The sequence below is a fragment of the Chenopodium quinoa genome, unplaced genomic scaffold (genome assembly GCF_001683475.1).
Source record: "Chenopodium quinoa cultivar QQ74 unplaced genomic scaffold, ASM168347v1, whole genome shotgun sequence".
In the NCBI taxonomy this organism is placed as follows: Eukaryota; Viridiplantae; Streptophyta; class Magnoliopsida; order Caryophyllales; family Amaranthaceae; genus Chenopodium; species Chenopodium quinoa.
This window is the reverse complement of record NW_018743814.1, coordinates 339,294-365,008: the sequence shown is the minus strand read 5'-3', so window position 1 is coordinate 365,008 and position 25,715 is coordinate 339,294. Positions and strand designations below refer to the sequence as shown.

The 25,715-nt window shown below is 35.7% G+C and overlaps 2 protein-coding genes across 2 annotated transcripts; one reads left to right on the top strand and one right to left on the bottom strand.

The window, feature by feature from the left end:
• Positions 1-1,056: 1,056 nt before the first annotated feature.
• On the bottom strand, positions 1,057-4,195 carry LOC110685474 (protein TIFY 6B-like). Its single transcript, XM_021862003.1, has 6 exons — positions 3,627-4,195; positions 3,254-3,480; positions 2,980-3,070; positions 2,549-2,903; positions 2,321-2,378; positions 1,057-1,295 (listed from the first exon to the last, which is right to left on the bottom strand). Exons 1-6 carry the CDS (start codon positions 3,738-3,740, stop codon positions 1,160-1,162), a joined length of 981 nt encoding a protein of 326 aa, XP_021717695.1. The 5' UTR covers positions 3,741-4,195; the 3' UTR covers positions 1,057-1,159.
• A 3,344-nt stretch (positions 4,196-7,539) lies between these two features.
• On the top strand, positions 7,540-10,060 carry LOC110685464 (protein FAR1-RELATED SEQUENCE 6-like). Its single transcript, XM_021861989.1, has 6 exons — positions 7,540-7,916; positions 8,010-8,105; positions 8,228-8,409; positions 8,547-8,612; positions 8,758-9,419; positions 9,533-10,060. The coding sequence occupies exons 1-6, from the start codon at positions 7,540-7,542 to the stop codon at positions 10,058-10,060; spliced, it is 1,911 nt and encodes a 636-aa protein (XP_021717681.1).
• The last annotated feature ends 15,655 nt before the right edge of the window (positions 10,061-25,715 follow it).

Sequence of the window (25,715 nt, the reverse complement as noted above, 5' to 3'; positions counted from 1 at the left end):
CCCAACCTCTATAATATTTATGTAGTATAGTATATTGCTTTTGCATCTGTGATCTTTAAATTGATGGATTACACTTTGAAGCAACCATTTCCTACTCAATTGGTATTTTTTCCTCTTGAAGTTAATCACTTGTCAGTTGTCACGGGGTTATTTGCAACGAACATTACTTGTAGTCAGACCCGTTTATGAGATTTCGGTGGCATGGGGCAAAAACATAAATCGGGGTCCTAATTCACATAAACTATATAATTTTTTTTTTAAAATTGGGTATGCAAAATTTTATTATGTTCAATAATATTTAAAAACATCAAATTTCATAAAACATTGAAATTACATTCTCAAGTATCCAACCCATCCATTAGATTTTTTTAATACAATGAAAAATATAATTTAATACAAAGAAGAGATCTTGATGAATAAAGTCGTGTATGCACCGTTCAAAAAAAAAGTAGGGTATGCAAAGAGAATGGTATGTAATTAGATTAATCACGTTGAAAATTTAATAGTAAAATGATCGTTTATTATAGTTTACATCTTCAATTGAATTGCGAAAGAGAAAGAATTTAACTAACTGAAAATTGTAATGAAATACATTTTGAAAAATAAAATTACCGGGATACAATTAAAATTAATGACTTTTTTTTTGTTAATCAAATTCACTTGGGAAAGTGAATAAGTTGGGCAAAAAATTAGGGATGAAATACATTTACCAAAAATGCCATTTGATATTTTGGAGTACTACATTACTATTGTAGTGTTGTACAGTACACACTTCTTGCTTTCTTTCTTTCTCTTTTTTTTGGTTAAATATATATATACGTAATATTATTTAGTATGAAGTATATTTATTTGGGCCTTGTATTGTATTGAAACTGGGCTTTTTAACTAGGGGCCCAGGGCAGCCGCCCCAACTGCCCTCCCCTTGCTACGGCCCTGCTTGTAGTGACGAGTAAGGAGTAGCCTCTTGCATTAGCTTAATTACATTGTTTTTATCTTGTTATTTAAAGTAATGAATGAACAGAAAGCAAGCATATTAAAATTGCAACAAATTCCAAGTCAAAAGAATAAATATAGATCATATTTGAATTCATTGAATATGATCATCCTGATAACAGGTTGAATATATATCCAAAACAATCCTACATACTGCTAGAGTTCATCAGAGAATCTCTACAACACTAGCTGGTAGGGGACTAGACGGGGCATATTTCGTTGCTAAATTTGATCCACTAGGCTCTTTAGTGCTGCATCCGAAAGCAGTTTTGTTGACAACATAAGGAGATGCAGCGGTTACCCTGTGAAACAAACATGTCAATTGTAAGCATGTATTACAGTGCATCAAAAACTTGTTACAAAAATGTTTCTAAATTGATATCTTGATCTTTGAAATATAAGTTTGAAGTTAACTATCATGTATCAAGCTAAATATTAGAACACTAGTTTGTTGACTTCAATTCCTATCATTCTATGGTAATCAGGATACTTGTCAAAGTCGCGAACCTATGATTTTAAGAATAGAGTATGGCAAGACTGCTAGTAAGAAATTATGCAGCCATGGACTGTAGAGTGTAGACCAATGTGACCAAGTCACAAAACTTGGAGGTTCCACATAAACTGACTTTTACAAGTTCAGATTATTGTTACAACTTCAAGGAACGTATATGTACAAGGGAACATCCCTCAGACCCTGCCAATCATACCATATTCCAGGCAGGGCTTTGCTCTCTTCTTCATGCCATATAACTTATTAGTGGAGTTATATATAGAGAGTTTGATTGATATAAAATAAAGCGATTTTCCAACATACTAATATTGTGCACTGCAACACAAGACTATATTGGTAGATTTCTTCCTCATATTTCCTTTTTTCAGATAGCTTTTGAAGCTGTTTTCACCTTAGAAGGTGGTATCTTTGGACATAATCCTCCAGGAGTCCAGGATCCTCACTTATGAAGTGTAAATGTGGCATATTATCCATCTTTCTGCTACAAACTCAATAGGAGTCAACACCAACAAAGGCGTTCACTTTGCTATACAATAATACAGAATCCTACAGGTTAGATTACGCTTTCCAGGACAAGTCAAGAAGACAAGCGTGGAAAGGGCAGAAGTTTTTGAAAGCTTTAGGCCATACTCCTATACATTTAGATCTTAAAGGGAATATATACTACTTGGTAAAGAACAAACTGCAGTAAGGATTATAAATTTATAACCACATTTTGCATCTGATGCAGGACTATATCAGAATTTGCTACACCTTTCACAGATTAGAGCATCAACTTCAGAGAAAATATATTCTCTTATTAAAAGAAGTGCTCACCTCTCTTTTCGTTTCTCCAAGAATCTTGTAAGAGATGCTTTCCGAGCCTGAGGCACAGCTGCAGTAATTCACAATTTATGTAACTAGTTAGAAACTTAATCTTTATATCAAGATGAAATGAACTGTTGTAAATATCAAAAGTCTGATACTGAAATACAGTAATTGTAAGCCACAACAATGTGATAGAGAAATTATCCACAGGAATTGATTATTTGATTGAGAATATACCTGATAAAACTGATTTTACACCAGCTCCGACAGAGGCACCTGATTTAGGAGGCTCAGGGCACTTAACATGAGCAGGAGGGGCCATAACAGGTTTAATTGCAGTTGACATAACTGGTTTAATTGGATTCGCTTCAACTGCACAACTAGTTGCTACTACAGGAAGAGAACTGATAGAAGGGGGCAAAGAAATGGGGCTTAAGAGTCCTGCTAACTGATTTGGAATAGCAGTATCGTTTGTTGGCGGTCTTTGCATTGGCACTGGTAGCTGCACTTTAGGTAGAGACGGGATTGCAGCAGGCGAGGAAGTTGGATTTTTTGATTCACCATTCCCTGCTAATAACATTATGGCTTGAGCCTGATTAAAGACACAGAATGTCAGAAATAGCAGGAAGACGAAACTGATGAGATTGAGTAAACAGAATAAATAATACCTTCTCAGGAGAAACGTTATCATAGACACAAACTGATCCATTATAGAACAGGGTCAACTGACAGGAACCGATAGCAATACTCGGAGAACTCCTGCAAAACACATTATTAGGCACTTATTTCCTATGAAAAAAAAAACTGTAATAAGATGCAGTAATACAAAACAGACTTCCATAACTCGGAGAACTCATGCAGAACACATTATTAGGCACTTATTTCCTATGAAAAAAAGCTGTAATAAGATGCATTAGTGCAAAACAGACTTCCATAACTTACTTCAGATCAGTAGAGCCAACGACAGGACCGTTTGGAGGCGTAACAGAAATATTTGTCACGGTACCAGAACCTATTGTGGCGGGAACGATTTGATTTGATTGACCAGTAACAGGATGGATTCTGACTTCAGAGGACTGATTTAATGAAAGTACATCTTTAGGCTGCCAATGATGATGACCTGTAATAGGATATTGACTTCCCCCTTGAATATCCAATCCCAACTTTCTCTGCAAAAACACATCTTACAGCATCAGATAACTGTCTATCTGAAATGACATATTTTTCTGTTACATACATACGATATATATCAACATCAACGTTACCCCAATGCCTCTAAAGGGACTCGTGCCACGACCGGTGTTAAGGGACAAACCTGTGAAAAGGCGGTAGGTGGGTATTGCTTATGAGCTCCATCTTGATCTTGAGCAGACTTAAAGGAAAGAAATTGGGAAGTTGAGAAAGACCATTGCAAATTAGATTTTCTCATTGTTACTTAGCTTGCAAAAAAATCACAAAAACAGGATATATTATTTCTCCTTGAATAAATTTCATACACATTAATTCAGCTTCAACTCCTGTAATTAGAAGCTAAAAACTATATGTATATATGCTTAAAAAGCACCAGATTCATTGATGGCCCCCTTAAACACAAAAGAATAAGCCAAGTTTATGGAATATGTAATTAATTTTATAAAACAAAGTCATATTATTGCTGTGAAATATATTATAAACTCAAACAATGGGGAATCAAGAAATCAATCCATAATATTAAAATAAGGAGCATTAACCATGTATTAATAAGTACATTATACAACCATGCATCCGACTAATAAGCATCCAATGCACTCTATTCTATGTGCTATAAATTAAACATTTTAATAATAAAGATAGGAATAAAATAATAATCCATGATCTAGTAATGTGTACGAATAAAAGAGAATCATATAAACGAGAAGCTTCATTCATTCATTGACTAGATGAACGAGTTGAAATGGTGAAAAATGAGCTGTAATTCAAAAAAGTCAGTTTAATTAACTCATATTGTAATGCACATTGTACAGTACTACACATCTGATCTCTGCAAAGGTCCACGTGATGCACGACTTTGAAAGTTTTCTAATCATCTTTTCAATTAATTCATAGGTCATAGGACCAAGTTTTATTATTGTGTTTAGTATATTAATTTTTAGTTCAGCCGGTCTTGGGTAGTTGGGTGTGTGACATTATTTGTAATAACACATTACACAAGTACACAACCATTTCCGGATTCCGTCCCTCGACAGCTAATTGTTACTCCTTTTGATTTCTGTAAGTGACGTGCTAGCACTTTTCATACAGGTAAATGTAAATAGATCCATTCAAACAAAAGTTTAAGCTAGTGGTTAAAACCTGAATTGATTTATGCGTTGTCCCTTCACATGAGTATACGTTGGGTTTAAAATGTGGATATCGTTTGGAACTCCATACCAAGCGCGGGAGAGGTGGATGAGTTTGAACTTTGATTTTTTATCGTGCTAGCTCTAATACCATGTTAATGGATCAACTCAACCAAAAATGTAAGCTAAATATTGAAACTCAAGGTTGGTTTATATACTCTATTAGTCGAGAGTTTGAGACTGTATCATTTCAAATACAATTCACGCAGGTGGTCACTACAAGTGTATGTAGGTAAATGTTTTCGACCATGAATTGATGTTAAAAATAGATTAAAATTTGATATTATGAAGATATACTTTTGACAAATCTAATAACAACATATTTTATGATAAAAATAATTTTTTTATATATGAGTAAATTAACTAAATTATGAGTAAAAGTCAAAACTAATGAGTAAAAGTGCAAAACAAAGAAAGCTAGTGTGTTTTTTAACTCATGTGTCTTAGTGATCTTACATATTGTCTAGAGTATTACATGCACCTACAAAGTTGATGCATAATATGTAACCATTTACCACGTACAACAATCCCATTCCCAAAATGAAAGAGTGATAGACAGACCAAGTAAGATTTTGCTTATGGAGATTTAAGGTTCGAATCCTCTCATATGAGACTAATTGAAGGCGAAGACACCTCTCATTCCTTGCACTTCCAAATATCTAACACTCAAACACTGAAACAAGAAATTGTAAGGATTGCAATTTGTTATAATGGTCCTCACCATTTTAGTGTTTTTAAAAAAAATGTACGTAGTAAAATATTACTTCGTACTTGATTTACCCGTAAAAGTATCCATCTCAAAATCTTTCCTATAATCTTTTTGATTAATAAATATTAAGGTAGAACTTCCAATGAACAGTGTTCATCGAGCCACGCTGTATCTAATTAAAAGTACAATTCTTTTTAATGGATATAATTTTAAAATTGTTAAATAAAATATAATACAAACCCCATGTGCATGTGGCATAACTCCACCAAATTAAGATATCACCTAACATGCTTAAACACCTAATTAGTGAATCAGTCGTTTTTAGTTTTCTATTTTTTTTACAGGAATTCGTATTAATAATTGCCCAAGTATACATCAAAACAGCAAATTTACAATTTAAAATTAATAATCATTGACAAAAACAAAATGGTGCAGTGAAGGGCCCGAAGGGCGATTGCAATCTCTTTTAAATAATTCTCATTCAAATGGTACATCAATTAAATAAAATAAAATCCCCTTAAATAAATAATTGCTAAGTACATCAACCAAATAAAATAGAAATCCCTCAATAAAATCAAAGTAATAAAATAGAATTGACCAAAAGAATCTTGAAGTTCTTTAAGCCGGCAAGCAAATTAATAATCTGAGTAATTGTTTAAAATGAGTAATTTTTTTATAAGGTAAGGCATGAAAAATTGTTTGGTGAAAATGTTATACTATCTTAATTTTATAAAACTTGTGCTCCCTCCGTTTCTAAATTACAGGAGAACCTCTGGCGCATAGTTCCTATGGATTAAGAAATCCATAGGATGGCAAAAGTGTTAATAAATAGAAGTTGAAGGTGGGGCCTTGTATAGTTGGCATGGAAAAGCATAACGGGGCAATATGAGTGTAACGAGCTTTGTTTGTAAAGCGGGAAAATCTAATTTCATTTAGTCTTCACTAAATTATTAGGGAAATTGATTTGGGGGAAACATTAATACTGTAGCATTTTCTCTCTTCCAAACGAGACATGCATCTGTACTTCTTAAACTCTGTTTAGCCTTCAAATTGCAATCGTAGGGCTGATATGTGAAGAATGAGGACGTTGTCGGAGTTGCTTGGCATTGATTTAGCCGAGGCGTTGAGTGAAGGCTCCAATTTAGGTTGCGCGAAAGAGCTTCAATTCAACAATGACAATGTAAGTAGTAGATTCAATTAAATTTCATTTAATACATGGTTTTTTTAGAAGAATTCAATATTTTGTGTCTTCACAACATAATTGATTTAAATTTTGCTCAACATTTAGGTTTGGAAATGCTAATTTAAAATGTTGAATGTGTGGATATGGAGAATTGTTAACAGAATGTGGGGTCGTAGAAAATATGGACCTTTGATAATGGAGTTGATTTGATTTGTTTTATGTGTGTTGAGTTGAAGAATGTGTGTTGATGTTATTGATTGGTTGGATGTTGTATTGAATTTGTGTGTATTTTTTTGTGCCTTTATGTTTATTGTAGGGCTGTGGGTTTGATGATACTGTTGTGGGGCTAAATGGATCAAATGAAAGGGAGGGTAGTGTAGAATTTGGGAATGATGATATGATTGATGAAGATGAGGAAGATGGTGATGATGATGGTCAAGATTTTGAGGAAATCTGGTGTGAGGAAGAGGGTGAGGGTGAAGAAAATGGGGAATTTAGTTACGAGGAAGAGGTTGAAGATGGTATGGAAATGGAATATGAGGATGGTGGGGTATCTGGTGTTGGTGAAAATGTTGGGGGTTCCTCCTTTGTTACCCCCAAGAGGAAGGTAATGGTTGATACCTTTGTAGGGGAGGAAGAGGAACTGGAACCACTTGCCATTGGTATGGTGTTTGGTAGTTGGGATGAAGTTGTTAGCTACTTCTGGAGGTATGCGAGGCAGAAGGGATTTGGCATAGTTAGAGCAGCATCTGGTTGGGCTAAGGTGAAGAGTGAATTGGGAAATGGTAAGTTTTGCAAACATAGGAGGAATGCGAAGTGGACTTGTGAGTGTTATGGTGTACCCTCTAGGAAGCGAAAGGTTGATCCTCTTAAGGAAGGATTGGCGCAAGATGATGACTCTGTTGAAAAAGGAAAACAAAGAAGTGTTCATGCCTTGTGGAGTTGTATGCTAGTGTAAATGCGGCGGGGGATTAGGTTATTCGCAAGGTTTATTTGGAACATAAAAGGCACAGTCACTCTAAGAAAAGCAAGGGATGTTGCCATGTTTCGTAAGCATGAGTTGGTTGTTAAAAATAAGCATTTGGTTAAACAGGCCTGTAATGCCAAGAAGTCAAGGGTGAAAATTTCACAAACGTACAGTTGTATTGCTCGAGAGAGGAATGGGGTTGATCAGTTGGCCTTTACGCAAAAAGATTTGGAGAATGCAGTTTCTGAGTTGAAGAAATTGGAGTTGACCGAGGGTGACGCAAATGGTATGATTGAGTATTTCCAAAAAATGAGTTCCGACAATCAGAATTTTTTCCACCTCTGTAGGTTTGGGAAGGATGGTGCATTGTAGGATGTTCTTTGGGTTGATGCAAGGAGTAGGGCTGCCTATGAAGAATTTGGCGACGTTGTATGCTTTGACAGTACGTATTTGACGAACAGATTCCATTTCCCATTTGCTGTCTTTCTTGGGGTTAACCATCATGGGCAGAGTATATTGTTAGGTTATGCGTTGATTTCCCGTGAGACTGTCGAGACGTATGCGTGGGTGTTCAAGACTTGGTTGAATTGCATGGGTGATAAAGCTCCAACATCCATACTTACGGATCAAGATCCTGCCATTCGCAAAGTTGTTTGGTCTTGAATCAAACATGTCACAGGTGGTGCATATGGCATATTTTGCAGAAGTTTGGAAAGTATCTTGGGAAGTTGGAGAAATATGAAGAATTGAGTGATGAATTGGAAAATATAATATATGGGAGTTTAGTTCCTGAGGAGTTTGATGATCGTTGGATGGATGCAATTGAGCACTATAAGTTGCAAAAAAATAGTTGGCTTGAAGGTATGGTAGTTCTTATTTGGTTCTATAGTTTTAATTTGCATTATGGTTGTGTTTTAATTAATAGATATCTGGGAAAGTGTTTGATTTGTTCCTTACTAGAATTTTTTGTTAATGATTTGTTCCTAACTTGGTGTTAGGTGTGGTATTTGAAGAATGTGAACTTATACTTTATGGTTGTTGTTGTGGTGATCATAGACTTAAAAGTATAGCTCTTATTACGACTCCCCCCCCGGTATATTCTAAATGCGTTGCCTGTTGCTTGTGTTGTATCATGTGTGTTTTATGCTTATAAAATGAAGTTCCATTTGTTGGGAATTTTGTTACAAATTTAACATATTTTCTGAGCAGGTTTGTACTTGGAAAGACATATGTGGGTGCTAGCATACTTGAAACATCTGTTCTGGGCAGGGATGAGAACGACTCAGAGGTCCAAGAGTTTTAATCATTTTTTTAAAGGCTATGTTGACAAGAACACCACTTTGTCAGAGTTTGTGCTCCGATATTGTGATGCCATGCAGATTAGAGCCGAAGCAGAAAGAATTGCGGACTCTAACACGCTTCGATATGTTCGGGAATTAGCAACAGCATTTCCTGTCGAGGAGGTGTTCCAAAAGTGCTACACGGACTCAAAATTCAAAGAAGTCCAGCAGGAGTGTAAAAAAATTTTGTATGTGCGTTGTATAGATCAAATAGAAATTTCTGACAAACTTGTGGAGTACATTCTTGAAGATCGTGTTTGGATCAAGCCGAAGAATGCGAGGAAGGAGAGTGTAACGAAAATTCGTAGATGTTACAGGGTTATGTATGATAGTAGTACATTTGAGGCACCGTGTGACTGTAAGCATTTTGAATGCCATGGAATAATTTGTCGGCATATGATCTTTGTGTACGATCTTTCTGGTGTAGGTATAGTACCTGAGAAATACATTCTTCGCCGTTGGAGGATAGATATGCAGAGAAAGCATACAAGAGTGAAAGTGGCATACCATGACCCTCTCAAGACAGATGAGGTTCGACAGTACCACAACCTTATGGGGGCTTATGAACCGATTTGTTCTAAAGCAGCTTCCTATAAGGAGGCTGTGGCTGCTGTGAATGATTTATTGCAGTTGATGGACCTTAGAGTGGACGAGGTAATTGCTATGGTCGAAAAAAGCGAAAACAGGAAATGGAGGAAAATGGTAATGAACAACAGCAACTTGAGGATGAGGCTGGGCGTGAGAAAGATTTGGTACTTACCCCTTCATCTGTGGGACAGAACAAGGTAACACATAACAGTGCACGTAACACAGCTCTTGTAACTCCAAGTAGTGCTTTTCAGGGTAGTTGTGAAGGGTCTTTTGTTGATTTATCAGGTGCCATTCTTGATCTATCTGGTGCCATTCCTGACCAATCAAGTGTCACTCCTGATCCACCATTACCTAAGAAGAAGAATCACAGGACCACTAATAAAAGATATCCTTCATGCACGGAGAAAAAGGGAAAAGAAAAGGCAGCAAGAGCTAAGAACGCAGCGAAGAAGCTAGCTGCTAAAAACAGCACCACTAGTGTCACATTGTCCAGCCATGAGTATATCAGGTCTGCTGGAATGCACATGACAGACCTTGATGGTTCCATAGCAAACTTCACTTGTACTGGGTACGGCAGTTAATATGTAGACTACGTATGTTTTGGTTATTACTCTATGAATGTGATTGTGTAATATTCTCGGTAATATTGTAATTTGACATGATTTTTGTTGATAAGCAACAAAAGTTGTGCATGCCCTATAAGGTGGTATTGCTTAGGTATCGTTATGACTTATTACTTGACTACTTGTTATGTAATGGTACTTTATATTTACCCTTTTAACAATAGGTGTACTATTTTGTACCATTGAGGCTGCAATTTTTATAATTTTCAGGAATGGTAATTTAATGTTCCATTTTTCATCCCGCCTATGTATGAGTTGTGTACTTTGGTAATTGTCCTTAAAAATTGACAATGTGGCGCAATTTTTTAATTATGACAATTAACCATCTTAAGTATTATTATAATGTACTAATGTGAAATCACCCATGCCTACTTATGGTATTGTACTGTAATATTAAAATAAATTAATGATCCACTCCAAGTGCAAAGTAAAGACCTACATACCACCATGGAACCTATGCGTCAATCATCGAATTGTACCCATGTACCCATAGATGTATACAACAGTGACTGACTACTGGTTTTTGGAGTTGCGTATTAGGTTGGGTTATGAATTCGCATTGTACTTAAGTTTGAATCCCATAAATATATATATGAATTCATTTGGGGCCCTTTGATTCATTTAGTGTACCTTATTAACAGGACTTCATATGTACCATCAACGGTATGGTATCATAACTCAACAATAAAGTGGTATCATATTGTACTATCAGGGAGGATATTGTACCAACGTTGCAATGGATAAATAACCAAGGGTACCACTATCAGGGTTCGTGTGGATATAGGGTACCATTCTTTACCCTATGACCCTTGTGTCAATGAAAATCGTCATTAAAGTAAGTTTAATGAATATTAAAGGACTCATTATGAATTTGTGTAACCTAGGAGGATAGGTTATATTTAGTCTAAGAACTCTAACATGTTAAAATTATAATCAAATCTAATATTGGTAAGTTATAAACCACGCTTCATGAACTACTCACGTAGTCAGACATAGTAGGTGAGGAACTCATTTGTACCCATATGTACTTGCACTTGGATAGTGAATTACGAGTTTTGTTGTAAATGAACATAACTTAAAATTGAATTTATAGAACTTTCCATAGTAACATTACATATTCAAATGGTTTTACAAATTTGGCTCAACCTTTTGGAAGTAAACAAAATAAAATGATCATGTACTTAAGTCCCTATAACATTTAGATGATGGACATGTCCTATATCAACCCAACGCTTTAATACTAGTATAGTTTTGTACCATAATTTCTTGTTAAGATACTTAACGGTACATTGTATTTGTTTATGAAATTGCTACTGTACCATAAGTGATGTGAAAATGGTAGGGCCCCACTGCTCAATTGGCGCGTAGACCAAACGTATTTTACCGCCATTTTTTATTTGTTCAAACCCCTTTAGTGTCTTGTGTATCTCAAATGCTTTATTAGTGGAACTTAATTGTACCGCCACTAAAAATTTGACATAATAATGGTACTTTAAATGTACCGATGTACTGATAAATTTACCGCTGTGTGGTTAACAAGGGCTGGTGCCCCTTTGTTGATTTGGCGCGAAAGGGTAACGTGTATTGGCGCCATTTTTCTCCCTACCTTGTATATTGTGAATGTATGAGTTTTTGTATTTTCAATAGTAAATAATTAAATTTATTATAAATATGTTTGTCATTTTTCCCAATTGACTCACCACTTATGAAATCAAACTTAAGCACTTTGTTCATGGAATCAAACACATCCTCCTCCTTGGTGCGGCGATCTATTAGGCGACCGGTTGCAACTGCTGAAACGTCATGGATATCGGCCAAAAATTGTTCTTGTTCCGGAGCGGGATCAAACTTGGTGGAGTTCCGGATATCAATGTCCGAGATGAATCCAATGAGGCCTTACTACAAATGTCGTCTTTGCGGCAACTGGGAATGGGCTGTCGATGGTGACCTCGTTAAAGACGGTCCTTCACCTAATATTGCTGCAATTGTTGAAAGGGTGGAGGTGTTGGAACACCATAACATTAATTTAGTTAAAATCGGGCTTACTCTGTTTCTCATAGCAGTTGTATTGTATTTAAAGTATTAGGCTTTATGGATGTACTGTGTTGTGATAAGTACTTATTGTCCATGATGAAATCGTTCAATTAAATTTATTTTGAATGCAATAATTTTAATTGTGAGATCAATCTAATTATCCATTCAACACACCAACAATTTCATGTACAAAAGGTTATGTAGTCACATTACAATGCCCTACGACGAACGACTACTCCCTGATCCTTCAAAATATGAAATACTGGGGATTGGCTAAATAAATAAAAAATACTCCCCTATCAAATAATACTACTCCCATCATAGTGTTCACCAATCATACAAAATACTTTGATAAACCATAAGCTGAATTGAACTCTACAAAAGGGCAAAATTTTAAAACAGGGGGTAACAAACCAAAAAATTGAGAACTCTTGTCAACTTGAATCGTTCAATCCCAGTCATAAACAAGCCAAGGTTGTTCATTCATCATTTCATGGTCGCTTGATGCATACCCCCCGTCATAGCAGTCTGCTGAGTCAAGGCCTGTCTTGTTCTGAAACCGAGTTGTTGCTTCCTCAAGCCTTTTCGCATACCATTTTGGGTAGTCGTCGTAGGTAAACGGCTCAGCTGTGATTAATTTCAAATGCTTCATTTCATCATATCCATTCTCTGCCAACATTTGACTCCTAAAATGCATGCGCTCCTCTTCATCGTGTACTATAGTCTCGTAAGGATCCTCTTCAGACAGATTAAGCCACTCCATTGTGGAGTTCACACGACCCTTTTCTTGATCAGCGCTGAAGTTGCGGCCTAGCAAAAGCAAACCGTACTCATCTGTGTCATTGCAATGTGTTTGCAGCATGTACTCAACATGCTTATGCCACAGTGGAAGAGGTAGGAACAACTTCCAAAACTTGGTTAAGTAAGTGCCCCATTATATGTATTGCAAGCACTCTTTCAAGTCCTTTAAGAACTCTTTGAAATTGACAACAACAACAATTTTGCATGCATCAACGAGGTAGTTCATGCAACAAAAAGCTTCCTTCCTAAAAAATTATGCCCTACCAATTTTAAAGGGGGTTAGGAAAGGGTACTCAGGGTGGAAATCTATCCCGAGTATGGGTTTTTCTAAACCACCACGTTCAATAGTAGCGGATTTATGGCAAAAAATCATCTCCCTACTCCTTCGAAGAAAGAACAAGTCCCTAACAACACCATTTGCATCATGGTAGCCCTGTTTTTTTCCATTTTTTCAACTTTTCCATAACACCAGGTGGTGTGATCATGGTTTTATTTTCCTTTTCCTTTTTTTTCACCATAGTTGTAAGTTTTTGGAGTTTAGAGTTATTAGTAACAGGATAAACAGAGAACTTTTAGTGGTTTTAAAGCCAAGGAAGTAGACATGTGTGTTAAATGTAGACTTGGCTAAGTAAAATGGTAAAAATTATTGTAAAAAAACCCCAGAAACAGAATATACGCACCATTTACAGTTGGGACTTTAGTAGTTTGTGATGGTACAATAAACATACAAAGTGGTTGTATAATGTACCATTATGTTAATAATGGTGCACTCTGACTTGTGTCACTTTGTGTTTCTAACGAGTCTGAAAATTATAAAACGGTACATACTGCCCATTCTACAGTACAAGTTACACCTAAAATGGTACACTGTAGTACTTCACCTTGGTTTTCGTTTTAACTGTCCTGACGTGTTGTCAAGTCAGTACAGTCCCTAGGTGCGTAGACTATCAATCACGAATCACCCTATAACAACTAAATAATTTATTTTATTTAATTATTCTATGTACCTCTCTGTTGCAACATGATAGTTAATGGTATTATTACAACCTATGGAAGAACATATTTGTACCACATAATTTTAATATTGTTAATTTAACTTCCATTTTCCGTAAAAGAGAGAGGCAGTGATACATTTTACCACCCTATTTTACCACCCTACAATTTTCAGTAACCTTCTGTTTTGTGAGTTTTGTATATATTAGAAAATTCAAATTTGATGAAAAAGAATTTTCCCGCTCTTGAAGGCTTGACCACCATATTATTCCACCTTGTTCTTCAATTTTAGAACTCTTCCTATCCTCTTCTCCAATCCCCGCCCCTGCTTCAACCTTTTCACTCCAACAACATGAGTCAATCCCTCCATCGTGCTTCCACCTCTGTAGTGACACAAACACCGACACTTGATGTTAGCACATGCCACCCAGAAAAGCCCATTATGTACTTTCAAAAATTACAAAGGGAAGATAATGAAATTAACATTAACCTTGTTGAATATTTCAAGGGGAATGATGAGATGCTTAATGGGGTTAGCTACCCTACACAAAGCTTAAGAGCATATCTTCTTCAATCAATGTGCTCGTCAACCGAATTCATGGTTGTGCCAGATGGGAGCCCTGTTCTAGGACATCTCCCACTGATCGGGGACTTGGTGGGTTGCTACAGTGAAGGGGCTTGTATCCTGTTGTATTGGATGCTCCAAGGGTTCTACTCCTCATCTACTGGGTTAACTATACCAAGCGATTTGGCTGAAGCAATTGACATGAAACCCATTCTCAACATCAAAACCACCCCAATTTATAGCTTTCCCATGAATTGGCGCCATATCTTTGTTGGATTGTACACAAATACACTCCACGTGATGCGAGTCGACATATCTTACACACAACTGAGGGTCCAAGTTGAGGGTTCCACATTGAAGCCAAAAGTCCAACAACATCTGCCTATCCGTAAACGCTATCAACGCATAAGTTACAGGGGAGAACACATTTCGTCCAGTGTTGATTCAGTTTTGGATCATGGATCCGTGGTTCTATTTTGGAATGCCCGAGGATGCACCAGGCCCTCATTTGTTCAGCACTTCACAACTCTATTTGATAAGTTCAACCCTTTGATGTTCATCATTCTGGAAGCCCGAATATTTACCGAATCTACCACATATCTTATGTATGATCTACCTGGTTCGTATGAGGTGCATCACTGTGGACCTCAAAGAAGGCCAGGTGGGGTGTTGGTGCTGTGGAATCCGTCAGCTCTAATGGGCAACTTCTTGTACACTTTGGATGCCCCAACCGGGATGGTTTTGGATGCCGTTTTCAAGGTAATGTCTTCAATCACATTCATCCTAATTACTAGTTTTGTGTACCTTTATGGATGTACTGTGTTGTGATAAGTATTAGGTTGGGTTATGAATTCAACCTTTTGATTAAGTAATACTGAAGCCGTAAAATAGCACCACCCATTGATTTATTTCACTAGTTCACCTTTGTAATACAGTTATTTATACTATTAAAACTATAATAGCATTTACAGTGTACCATTAACAATCATAAATCTCAGGGAAAAATATAAATGCAATTACATAATACATTTTGTATACCAGTATGAGAAAACAGTACTTATAAGTACCCTACTAAAATAAATAGCATATTACTGTACCATTTTGATTTAAAGGTACACGAATGTACCATTTCTAATATTAATATGTGTGAATCTATTCCACTATTCCCTACTCACACATGTCCTTATGTTTGTATGTTTGTAGGCAAGGCCACCACCAGGCTACACTCCACGGCGTTACCAGCCCCCTGTGGAGTTCATTAATGACCCGTGTAGCTCCGACGAAGAGGCTGAACCAGGGAGCTATTTTTTCAACTCCGGATTGGCTTTCGACGGCTCCTACCACCATTTGGGAATGGGCAAGGACCTATGCTGAAGAAAGAACGAGCTGAAGTGTGCACTGCTGAAGTTCCTTTGTTCCAGATTCGTAAACTAATAAACTGAACTGTTTAACTCGTATTTATGAATTTTATGTATTTCCTAAGGCCTATTATCCTCAAAGACTTCTTTTAATTATCCAATGTAATGCTTAACTCGATTCCGATTCCTGCACTACCTCAAACTTTCCATTCGCAATGTTTTATTAATATTACTTTAATTTGTTATAATTGCACCAGCAGTATTTGTCCACAAACTGTAGTACCATTCAGGGACCTAAAGGCAAATATCATTCACAAAATGTACCATCACATAAAATAGAAGGCATCATAATGTACCATTCAGATAAAATTGCACAATACAATGTGCCATTGACATAATAAAGCACAAAAGCAGTACCATGATCATGGATAATGGCACCCAAAAGTACTGTCAATTGTACCATTTGTACCACCAGTAATACTGCAACTTTAGTGACCAAATCACTGAGTGTCGATTCCTAAGTCACCTGATAAAATACCAACTTTTTTACAACATATAGTCTTCCTCCAACATAAATTCACAAACCCCAGAAACAGATAACAAGTAGTTTTTACATTCCTTAACACTTTGGTTGGAAAAATCAGTGAGAGCGATTGGTTTTCCTGGGAGCAGGTAGGATGCTTTCCAACTTTTCTTTCATTTCGTTCTCATCCGACAGAAGATCATCCAAGAAAAGGTTTTCCCTGGCCGATGAAATTTTTCCCTGTACATTATTTTAAACTATTAAATCCCAAAGCAGCAGCATCACATACACTTTTAAAATCCCTATTATCTAAACTACCAACATTCCCCGTCTCTACTGCACTTTCATTTGCTTTACCATTGTCTATTACCTCTATCACTTTGCTGGTACCAGAGCCAAAGCTCCTTGTCAACAAATCTTTCATAGACTTGACAGACTCGATGACACTATTCAATTTTACATCAACCGCAGACATTAGTTGGGGAGTAACCCTCTCCACAACCTACACAAAGCCACAACACACCAACAAATTGGATTCATAGATGAAACTGCTTTTAAAGCAAACAAAGTATCAGCACCAAATTTTAGGGCATACCACCGCGGTTATGTGATCCACATCACTCTTTGTTGTATCACGATAAATGGATGTGCCTCACCATATGCTACATTCATTGACTACACCAACAATAAATTCATTGATACATGAACATCATATAACATCATATATCTTCGTATTTGAAATACAACTGTATGCCATACATTTGTGCAAAAAATAAAATGTACCTTCATCTTCCCATAATCACCACTGGGAAATATGTCGGCATTAAGCGCATCCTTAATTTTCTTCGGAGTCCATACCGTAATCCTCGGCATCACTCCCCATTGCACCGGCACGCGCCTCAAATGGTCGATGTAAAAAAGCTAAATGACAGATATGCAGTAGTTGACATTAGTCAAAGATAAATATTAACATAAAAAAGGGTACAATGGAAACCAAGAGAAAACTAACCAACAAAAACAGAAAGCAGCCCCCAGACCCCGCAACATATCCTCTGTTTGTGAATTTCTGTTGAAACTTGTTTGCTACACAGCAAAGCCAATCAAGAGTCCAACTGCACCAGTCATACTCCCCCGTTTCTTGGTACACTATCAAAGCTGGTGTCAATTTGCTTGCCAATTTGGTTGTGTTCGTAGTTGGACAAAGCAAATACCCAAGAACAACTATGAGAAAAGCAATTCTAAAATGCGACTTCTCCGCTTCAGATCTTAGCGGCACCAACTGAGCATTACTATCCCACCTAAACAAAGCAGCCCCTGCAATAGGCACTGATATACTGTTCCCCTTAGCAAACAAACCCTTAATACGACTCACTTCAGCCTTCACATTATCATCATCCGGAATGTTCGACGGCAGTTGTCTCGAACCCATCGGGATGCCAAGGACACACTGGATTTGAACAGGGCTAAGTGGAAATACATATCCATCCCCAAACACTACAGATCCATCACCACCAACTCTAGTCAATAGCCAATACGCAAATTTACGAGGAAAACAAGTTACCGGTATCTTTAACAGGCTCCCAAAACCCATTTCAGTTACAACTTTCTTCCTAGACTCATCAAACTGAACCACCAGATTTGCAAAAGCCTTTACGCCATTCAAGTTGAGGGCCTAGAATACACAAGATACAAGAAATACTCAGTGTATAATACTAAATCCATACAACAATTTACTACCAATACTTAGTCCAATTAACCTAGAAAGCAGAAAATTAACACTACCATATAAATTAACATATAAATCACTTGGATTTGAAAAGCATATAAAGTGATTCAAATAAGGGTATGGGACAATTATACTATAGTCCATGTGTTGAGGCATATGGAAACACAATTTCCAGAGAGGTATCTTAAAACAGATAACCACTTATAATTATATGACAAGGGAGGCACCCACTCGAAAAATAGCAAGGTAGGGGATATTAAATCAAACAGTTCCTTAGTTTCAAGTTGCCAACAGAGATATAACATCAAAATTATGTAAAACCTATACTAAAGCCTAGGAAGAAACCAACAAACATCTACGCACATCTAAATTGATACATAAACCAAAACATAAAATTTCTTTTACCTTCTGCGTTGTCCGAGATTGAGTTTTGATAACAACTCCTTTCTGCATCACTCTTTGACCAAGATTCACATCAGACTCAACCTACATTAACATTTCATGACACCCAAATTTAATAATCATCCCTCACTTTGTATTCAAATTCATTATACAACTTTTTTAACACATACCTTTGCTCTCTTTTTAACTTTTTTTTACCAACCCCTCCTCCAGCTTTTCTCTTTCTATACTTAGCTTGTTCCTGAAGAAACTTCAGGAACATACCCTGGACTCTTGCTTGATTTACCAATTCTTCGTTCTCCTCTTCATCTGCATCATCTTCTGCATCCTCTTCAGCATCCTCTTCTGCATCCTCATCATCCTCTACTCCATCCTCATCATCCTCATACTCATCCTATTCATCATATTCATCATCATACTTATTACTTGTGTCTTCCAGTTCCTCTTCCTCAAAGACTGGATCTTCTCTCACCTTCTTCTTCCCTTTGTTTAGACCCTTCTTGATAGGCACTACACCCTCTCCATTCAAACCCTTTAACTGACCCTACACATTACAGATAACATCAGCAAAAAAAATAATAAAAAATAAAACATAATTCAATACCATATAAATGATCCACACACATACCCTCCTATTTATACTGCTAGAAGCAACTCCCTATACTTTCCTCTTCACCATTGCACAAAATACCCTGGAAAATAATAAAAATTACCACAATTATCAATAAAAACTACTTCACAATATACTCTGACATCTCTAGTAGAAAAAACTTCCAATGGATCAAAATTTACATACCATTACAACTACATAGTACCATACAATAACAAACAATACACCTCAAATGCAGCAGTTCCAAAAATTTTAAGCCTTTGCTCCAAAAACCCATATAACTAATCAAAAACTACACTAATCTAATTAGGAAATAAACCAGAGTCAACTACAAGATTAGAGATGGAACTCTAATATAACACAAATGCCTCAGACCATACACAGTATAAGTAAATTATACAAAATAATCAATTCCATATTTAAAACTACATTTACAACAATTCAATAAATTAATCATCTGGTTAGCGAATCCGCAAATTTTGCAGACACATCAGAACTAACCAACAACCTAAGAACAACCTAAACCCGCTGCCATAATAATAATACATGCTTCAGACCCCCCCCCCCCTAAGTAGCAATGAAGCAATAACACAGTGGGTTGGAAATACGAATTAACTCATACAAGGAAATAATATCTCAACAACAAACCCAACAATTACAAAATCAACCATGCCAAACTAACAATAAGTAAACTATGCATGTTCAATTGAAATTAGTTAAAGCTATCAAAATTAAGCATGTGAACAATTTAACACATAAGAACAATTAAACACATGAGAACAATTTTACACAATTTAACCCAAAAAACTTGTATCTCAGTGTTAACAATTTTACACAATTTAACACATAAGAACAATGTCACGCAAGATAACATATGAGAACAACAATAATATGAATATTATGAATGTAAACCCTAGAAACTAAGATGTACAATTCGAAACGAGTAATTGGAACCCTAATTTGCGAACTACCAACCACAGCATGAAATCAAAATCACTCCACCCCAAAGATTCCGAAAGTTGAAAAAAATACGGGAAATAATACATGGAAGCAGAGTGATACTCGTACCTACAAAACGCGACAAATTCCTCCAAAATCGCAACAACGGATGATGCAATCGCCAACGCCGCACCAACACCAAAAATCCGGCAGCTCCGGAGCCTTTTCAGGGACGAAAGTGGGACAACTTCGGAGTTTCAATTACTGGACAGAGTGTGAGAGAAAGAGGGAGTTTCAGGAGAGAGAGAATTTAGGAAGTCGAAATAAGAGAAAGAGAAGGTAATACCCTTTTCATATCCCCAATAAGCATCCCCGTAACATTTCAAATTAGAACGGGGTCAACATGAAGTCAAATAACACAAACCAAGGAGCATTTCCAGAATTGCCCCCCTATATGCAACAAATGCATATAGGAACTATGCAACTAGTATCACTCTAAATTACATTCCTGCTTTCTATTTTGGGTATTCCAAAATTACATTTCTCCTTTTCATTTTTAGTAATTTTTTTTTTCCAAATATCCCAAATCAACTCTCTTTTTCTGTTGTATATTTAATGCTTTCTCACTCTTACTATCCTAATCTCACTCTTATTTTCTCTCTCCATCGTTTTTCTCAAGTTTGTATTTCCCATAACTAACCTAATGAATATGATTTGTTCTTAATTTTCAATAAGAAGCATGTTTTTTTTTTTTTTTTTTTTTTTTTTTTTTTTTTTTTTTTTTTTTTTTTTACAAAAGATTGATGACATGGAATCATTAATCATTGATCTATCTTTGTTTTACTCAAAGACATCATTTAATGTTTTGTATTTCCCATTGAAATATTTTATTATTGTTATTTGTCTTATTCTTTCCTACTTAATTCCCGTGTATTTTTACAAACTGGAATGTAATTTAGGGATGGAGGGAGTAATAGTTTGTGAGATACTTTTTTTTTTTTTAAAAAAAAAAAGAAGAACCAAAGCCAAGCCAATCCTAAAGAGAAAAAAAAACTGCTACGAATACAAGCAATAACAAAAATGAAACTACTCTATTAACAACATAAACGATCCTAGTTACTGATCTCTGATTTCATCCTTGGTCTCGCCCTTCCTTGCGCTTATAATAAAACATTTTGAAGATCTTTCGAGAGTGCTTTGGATATGAATATGTAATGGCTTGACTATACATTGTAGATTGTCAACCACTTAGCTATATGTTAACTATTGAGCCTATAAGCACAAGTCAGCAAGGTTGTTAGAGGTTCCTGCCACGTCCTCAGAGTTTGTTATGATCTTGCCAGCTAGGACTAGGTTGTTATAGCAAGTTTACTGTGTCCACAAGAAGTTTGTTAGATTTCCTTCTAGATTATTCTTATGTAATAGATACTATATATATCATCCTAAGCTGTAATTGTCATTTATTCACACATAATACAATTTCTCAGATTTCTATTTAGATTTTTCTCTGTTTCATGACATGGTATCAGAACAAAAGACTATTCATCTTTGTTTGAGATAAATTTCTGTAGAATGTTGTTGCGATTTTTTTCCTGATTTCTTCTGATTTCTTCCTGAATTCTTCATATTCATAAATTTTTCTAAAAATTTCTAGCTGAATTTCTGTTTTTATTCCTGAATTTTTTCCTTTGTTCAATTGGTCATGGCTGCTGAAACTTCTCAGAATTTATCTATATTACCACTGAATTAGACTCCTGCAAGCATCTATTACATACATCCTTTTGATGCAAATTCAGCTCAATCAATTTCGTTCAAATTCAATGGTGAAGGTTTTACCAGTTGGAAGCGAGCTGTGTTGTTGACACTTTCTGTAAAGAATAAACTCGGCTTTGTTAATGGTGATTTATAGTCGACCTACCAATGATAACAGTGCTGATTGCAAAGCTTGGGAGAGATGCAATGATCTGGTATGTTCTTGGCTTATGTTTAATCTTGATGAAAGTATCGCTGGTAGTGTTATGTTTATGAGATTTGCTATAGCAATTTGGTTAGATCTTGAGGATAGATTTGAATATACTTCTCTATCTCAGATTTATGCATTAGAGTAAAAATTAGCTGAAATTAATCAAGGAAGTCAATCTATTTCTGAATTTTTCACATCTATTAAATCTGTTTGGGATGCAATAGATAAGGCACATCCACTTCCTTATTGTACATGTAACGGTTGCACTTGTAATTTGACCAAGAGAATCTTTAAGAGGCATCAACTGAAAATGGTGATATAGTTCATGATGAAGTTATTAGATCAGTTTGCCCCTGTTAGAAGAAATATGTTGATGTTACCTACCTTACCTAAGGTCATTGAGGCTTATAGAATGTTTGGTCAGGAAGAAAAACATAAAGAGATTTCTCATATGAACAATAACAATGATTCTATGGCTTTTTTGGCTGATAGAAAGAGGTTCTATAATTTTGCTGGAATTATTCAGGTTTTTCCTATGGTTCTACTACTTGTTCAATTGTTGAGTTGTGTTGTGTTCTAGTACGTATCTATATTTATTATTTATTTCTAACTAGCTTAGGGCTCATATAATGTACGTTTTTTTTTCCAATTTTTATAAAGTTACAAATTTATTCTCTTTATAAGCTGTAGAATAATAAGGTGTTTGAATAAAATTCTTTGAAGTTTTCTAAGCAATTAAATTTCAGGTTGTTGCCCGCATGAATTGTCCTTTGTTATTTTTGAAGTGCCTCAATTTGGCTAGGCACGTGTGTAAAAGTAGAATTTTGACCAATAATATTATTAATGAGTATAAATTATAATAAGCTTATACTTAAAAAAATATATATACAATGAGACAATTACAATAAGTATCCAAGTATATTATTACTATATTTTTTCTTACGTATAAGAAATCACTAACATTGGTCAATGTGAATTATATGAATAGTGCAAAAAGTCAAAGTAGGACACTTTTAAAAAAAACAAGGGTTTACAAATTCTAAAGTAATAAATATGAGTTTCTCTTTAATAGTATCGAATCAATTTTCTATAAGTAGTTGCAAAAAGCTATAGAGTTTGGGAAGGAAAGATTGCATGACATGGAAATTGTTTTTTCTTAGTGTTAAATAATGGAAGATTTGGATTAATATTTTAAGGAAATTTTGCCATCAAAATCACTTTTGAGAGCAATTACCATTTAATTTATTTTTCTAATAAAACTACCCCAAAACACAAAAACTTTGAGTAGCATTACCACATTTAATTTTAATTTCCGGCAAAAATCTTCGGCTAGTAGGGCATACTTTATAAAAAATTCAATCAATTAATTTTGAGAACAAGAAAATTTGGTTGTCGAACACAAATATAGGTAAATTGTCTTTAATGTTGCATTATAGATGATTTAATTTATCAATTTAATCTTAAGTTAGGGTTTATGATTCAAAGATTGAATTTAGGGTTTACCAAATAGAACTTGGGGGATTTGGGGCAATTGAATCATATTAATCAATTTAGGGTTAATGTTTGAGCAAGTTTGTTATTTTATACAGGTTTTTTGGAGGAAATTTTTTTAAAAGTGGACATCCTAAATCGGAGATTTTTGCAAGAGAACCAAGAATAATGGTAGCGGTATTCAAAGTTTATGGGTTTTTGTGGTAATTTTTCCCACAAAAATTAAAATAAGTGGATTTGTTCTCAAAATTGGTAATTTAAATGGAAGTTTTTGGAAAATTTTCTATATTTTAATTCAATGTATACACTTGTATATTTGATTTGGATTAATAATTTACTTAATCCAAATCTTCTATATCTTTATATTATGGTGAAGTGGGAAAGAATATATGATAGTGAATTAAAATTTTTTTAAGAAGATTTGAAAAAGAAAATTGTAGGAAATTTTCTAACCATGGATTGTGATGTGGATTTCAGCCCATTAACTTAAAATAAAGGATCTAAAATCACACAAGTAACACACGCCTTCCGAATTCTCTTACAAAATCGAACAAATTAAATTAAGAACAACGAACCAAATATGACTTGTAATTCGACCACTCCAGGATCGAATTCAAGACTACTTAAACTACTCCTAGAACTAAGTATTTTGATGAAAAAATCTTAGACTACTCCTAGAACTAATAATTGAACATTCTAATTATCAAAACAACTCCTTGAATTGAAAACTAGCAAAGAAAAGTTTAAACAAAGTTAAACCAAAACAATTTTATTAACCTGAATTTTCTATCTCTAAAAGCCACGAAATTTACCCCTATTTATAGAAATAGGAGGCAACTAATCCTACTCCTACAAGGATTAGGACAAACCCCTAACCTTGCTCTCCAAGTATCCTAACTAGAATAAAATTACTATTTCTAATTAGAATAGGAAACCTAATACTAAACAGACTCTAATTAACTAAAAACTTTCCTAACAACCTTAGGAAGTTTATAGAAATTAAATAACAGAAAATAAAGCGTATCCTAAGTGCTTAAACCAAGACAAACCCTTTCAAGTGAAAGGTAAAAACTTGCAAGCAAAACTCTAGAAAAAAAACTAAGTATAGAAAATAATTCATTTCATCTTGCCATCATTCCACCACCACATGCGCCGCCCCAAGGTGTAGCTGGGTTCAAGGTGGTTCCGTCAAGGGGGCGCGTGTGCCCTAACTCGGTGTGTGGCCTTTGTTATCCTCACTGGAATTGAACTGCTGCACACCTTCTTCCTTGGTGATCAAGCTTTCTTCTTTCTCGATCGATGTAGTGGACCTTTCCTTGTTTATTTCTTTGTTTGGCTAGTCCATAATAAAGCCATTTGGACCTTCTAAATGTGTCTTGGGCCCTTCAAAAGAATTAGCCTCTGATTCAAATATTTTTTGATAACTGGATTAGGTACCTTTTAATTAAAACTGATCACAATAATTAGATTTTATGTGTGTATCACTACTAGAAATAGGCAAAATAGCGACGGACGAAGAATTCTGTCGCAAATTTCAAAATTTCCGACAGATTTTTTTTCGTCGCAATATTTCGACGGAATTTATGTGTTGCGATGAATTTTCCGTCGAAAAGTTTATGGCTGTAAATTTTTCCGTCGAAAAATATTTTTTTCGACGGAATTTTCTGACGGAAAATAAATTTCGACGAAATTCCGTCGGAAGATATAAATTCCGACGAATTAATTTTCCGTCAGAAAATTAATCATTTGAAAAATAAGGGCATTGAAACAATTGAAACGGTTTGACCTAAAAAAAAGGTGGGAAGCCGACAGTAAGAAAGAGAAAGAAAAGGAGAGAGAAAGAGTAGGAGAGAAAGAGAGAGAAGAAGAGATCGTCGCCGGTGCCGGTGTTCCCCAACGTTGCCGGAGTCGTCGGCTTTCCCCAAGGGCGACACAAAGAGAGTGCTGAAAACGAAAGAGAGAGAAAGAGAAAGAGAGAGAGATAGAGAAGGAGAGAGAGAGAGGAGAAGGCTAGACGCGCGCACGCCGGAGGTTCCTAACGGACCCGGAATCGCCGGCGTTCCCCTAAGGCGACAGAAAGGGAGAGGCTGAAGGAGAAAGCGAAGGAGAAAGAGAAAATCCGCCGTCGTCCAGCCTTCTCTGACGAGCCTCCACGCGCCGTCTAGCCTCCACGTGGCGGTGGTAGTTGCCGGCGACACCCCTCACATA

Coding starts and splice junctions, on each gene's coding strand:
- LOC110685474 (XM_021862003.1), bottom strand. CDS start 3,740: ATGAGAAAATCTAATTTGCAATGGTCTTTCTCAACTTCCCAATTTCTT. Junction 3,481..3,626: donor CACCTACCGCCTTTTCACAG/GTTTGTCCCTTA, acceptor GTGTTTTTGCAG/AGAAAGTTGGGATTGGATAT. Junction 2,904..2,979: donor ATAACGTTTCTCCTGAGAAG/GTATTATTTATT, acceptor GTCTTTAATCAG/GCTCAAGCCATAATGTTATT.
- LOC110685464 (XM_021861989.1), top strand. CDS start 7,540: ATGCGGCGGGGGATTAGGTTATTCGCAAGGTTTATTTGGAACATAAAA. Junction 7,917..8,009: donor TTTGGGAAGGATGGTGCATT/GTAGGATGTTCT, acceptor TTTGACGAACAG/ATTCCATTTCCCATTTGCTG. Junction 9,420..9,532: donor ACCCTCTCAAGACAGATGAG/GTTCGACAGTAC, acceptor GATGGACCTTAG/AGTGGACGAGGTAATTGCTA.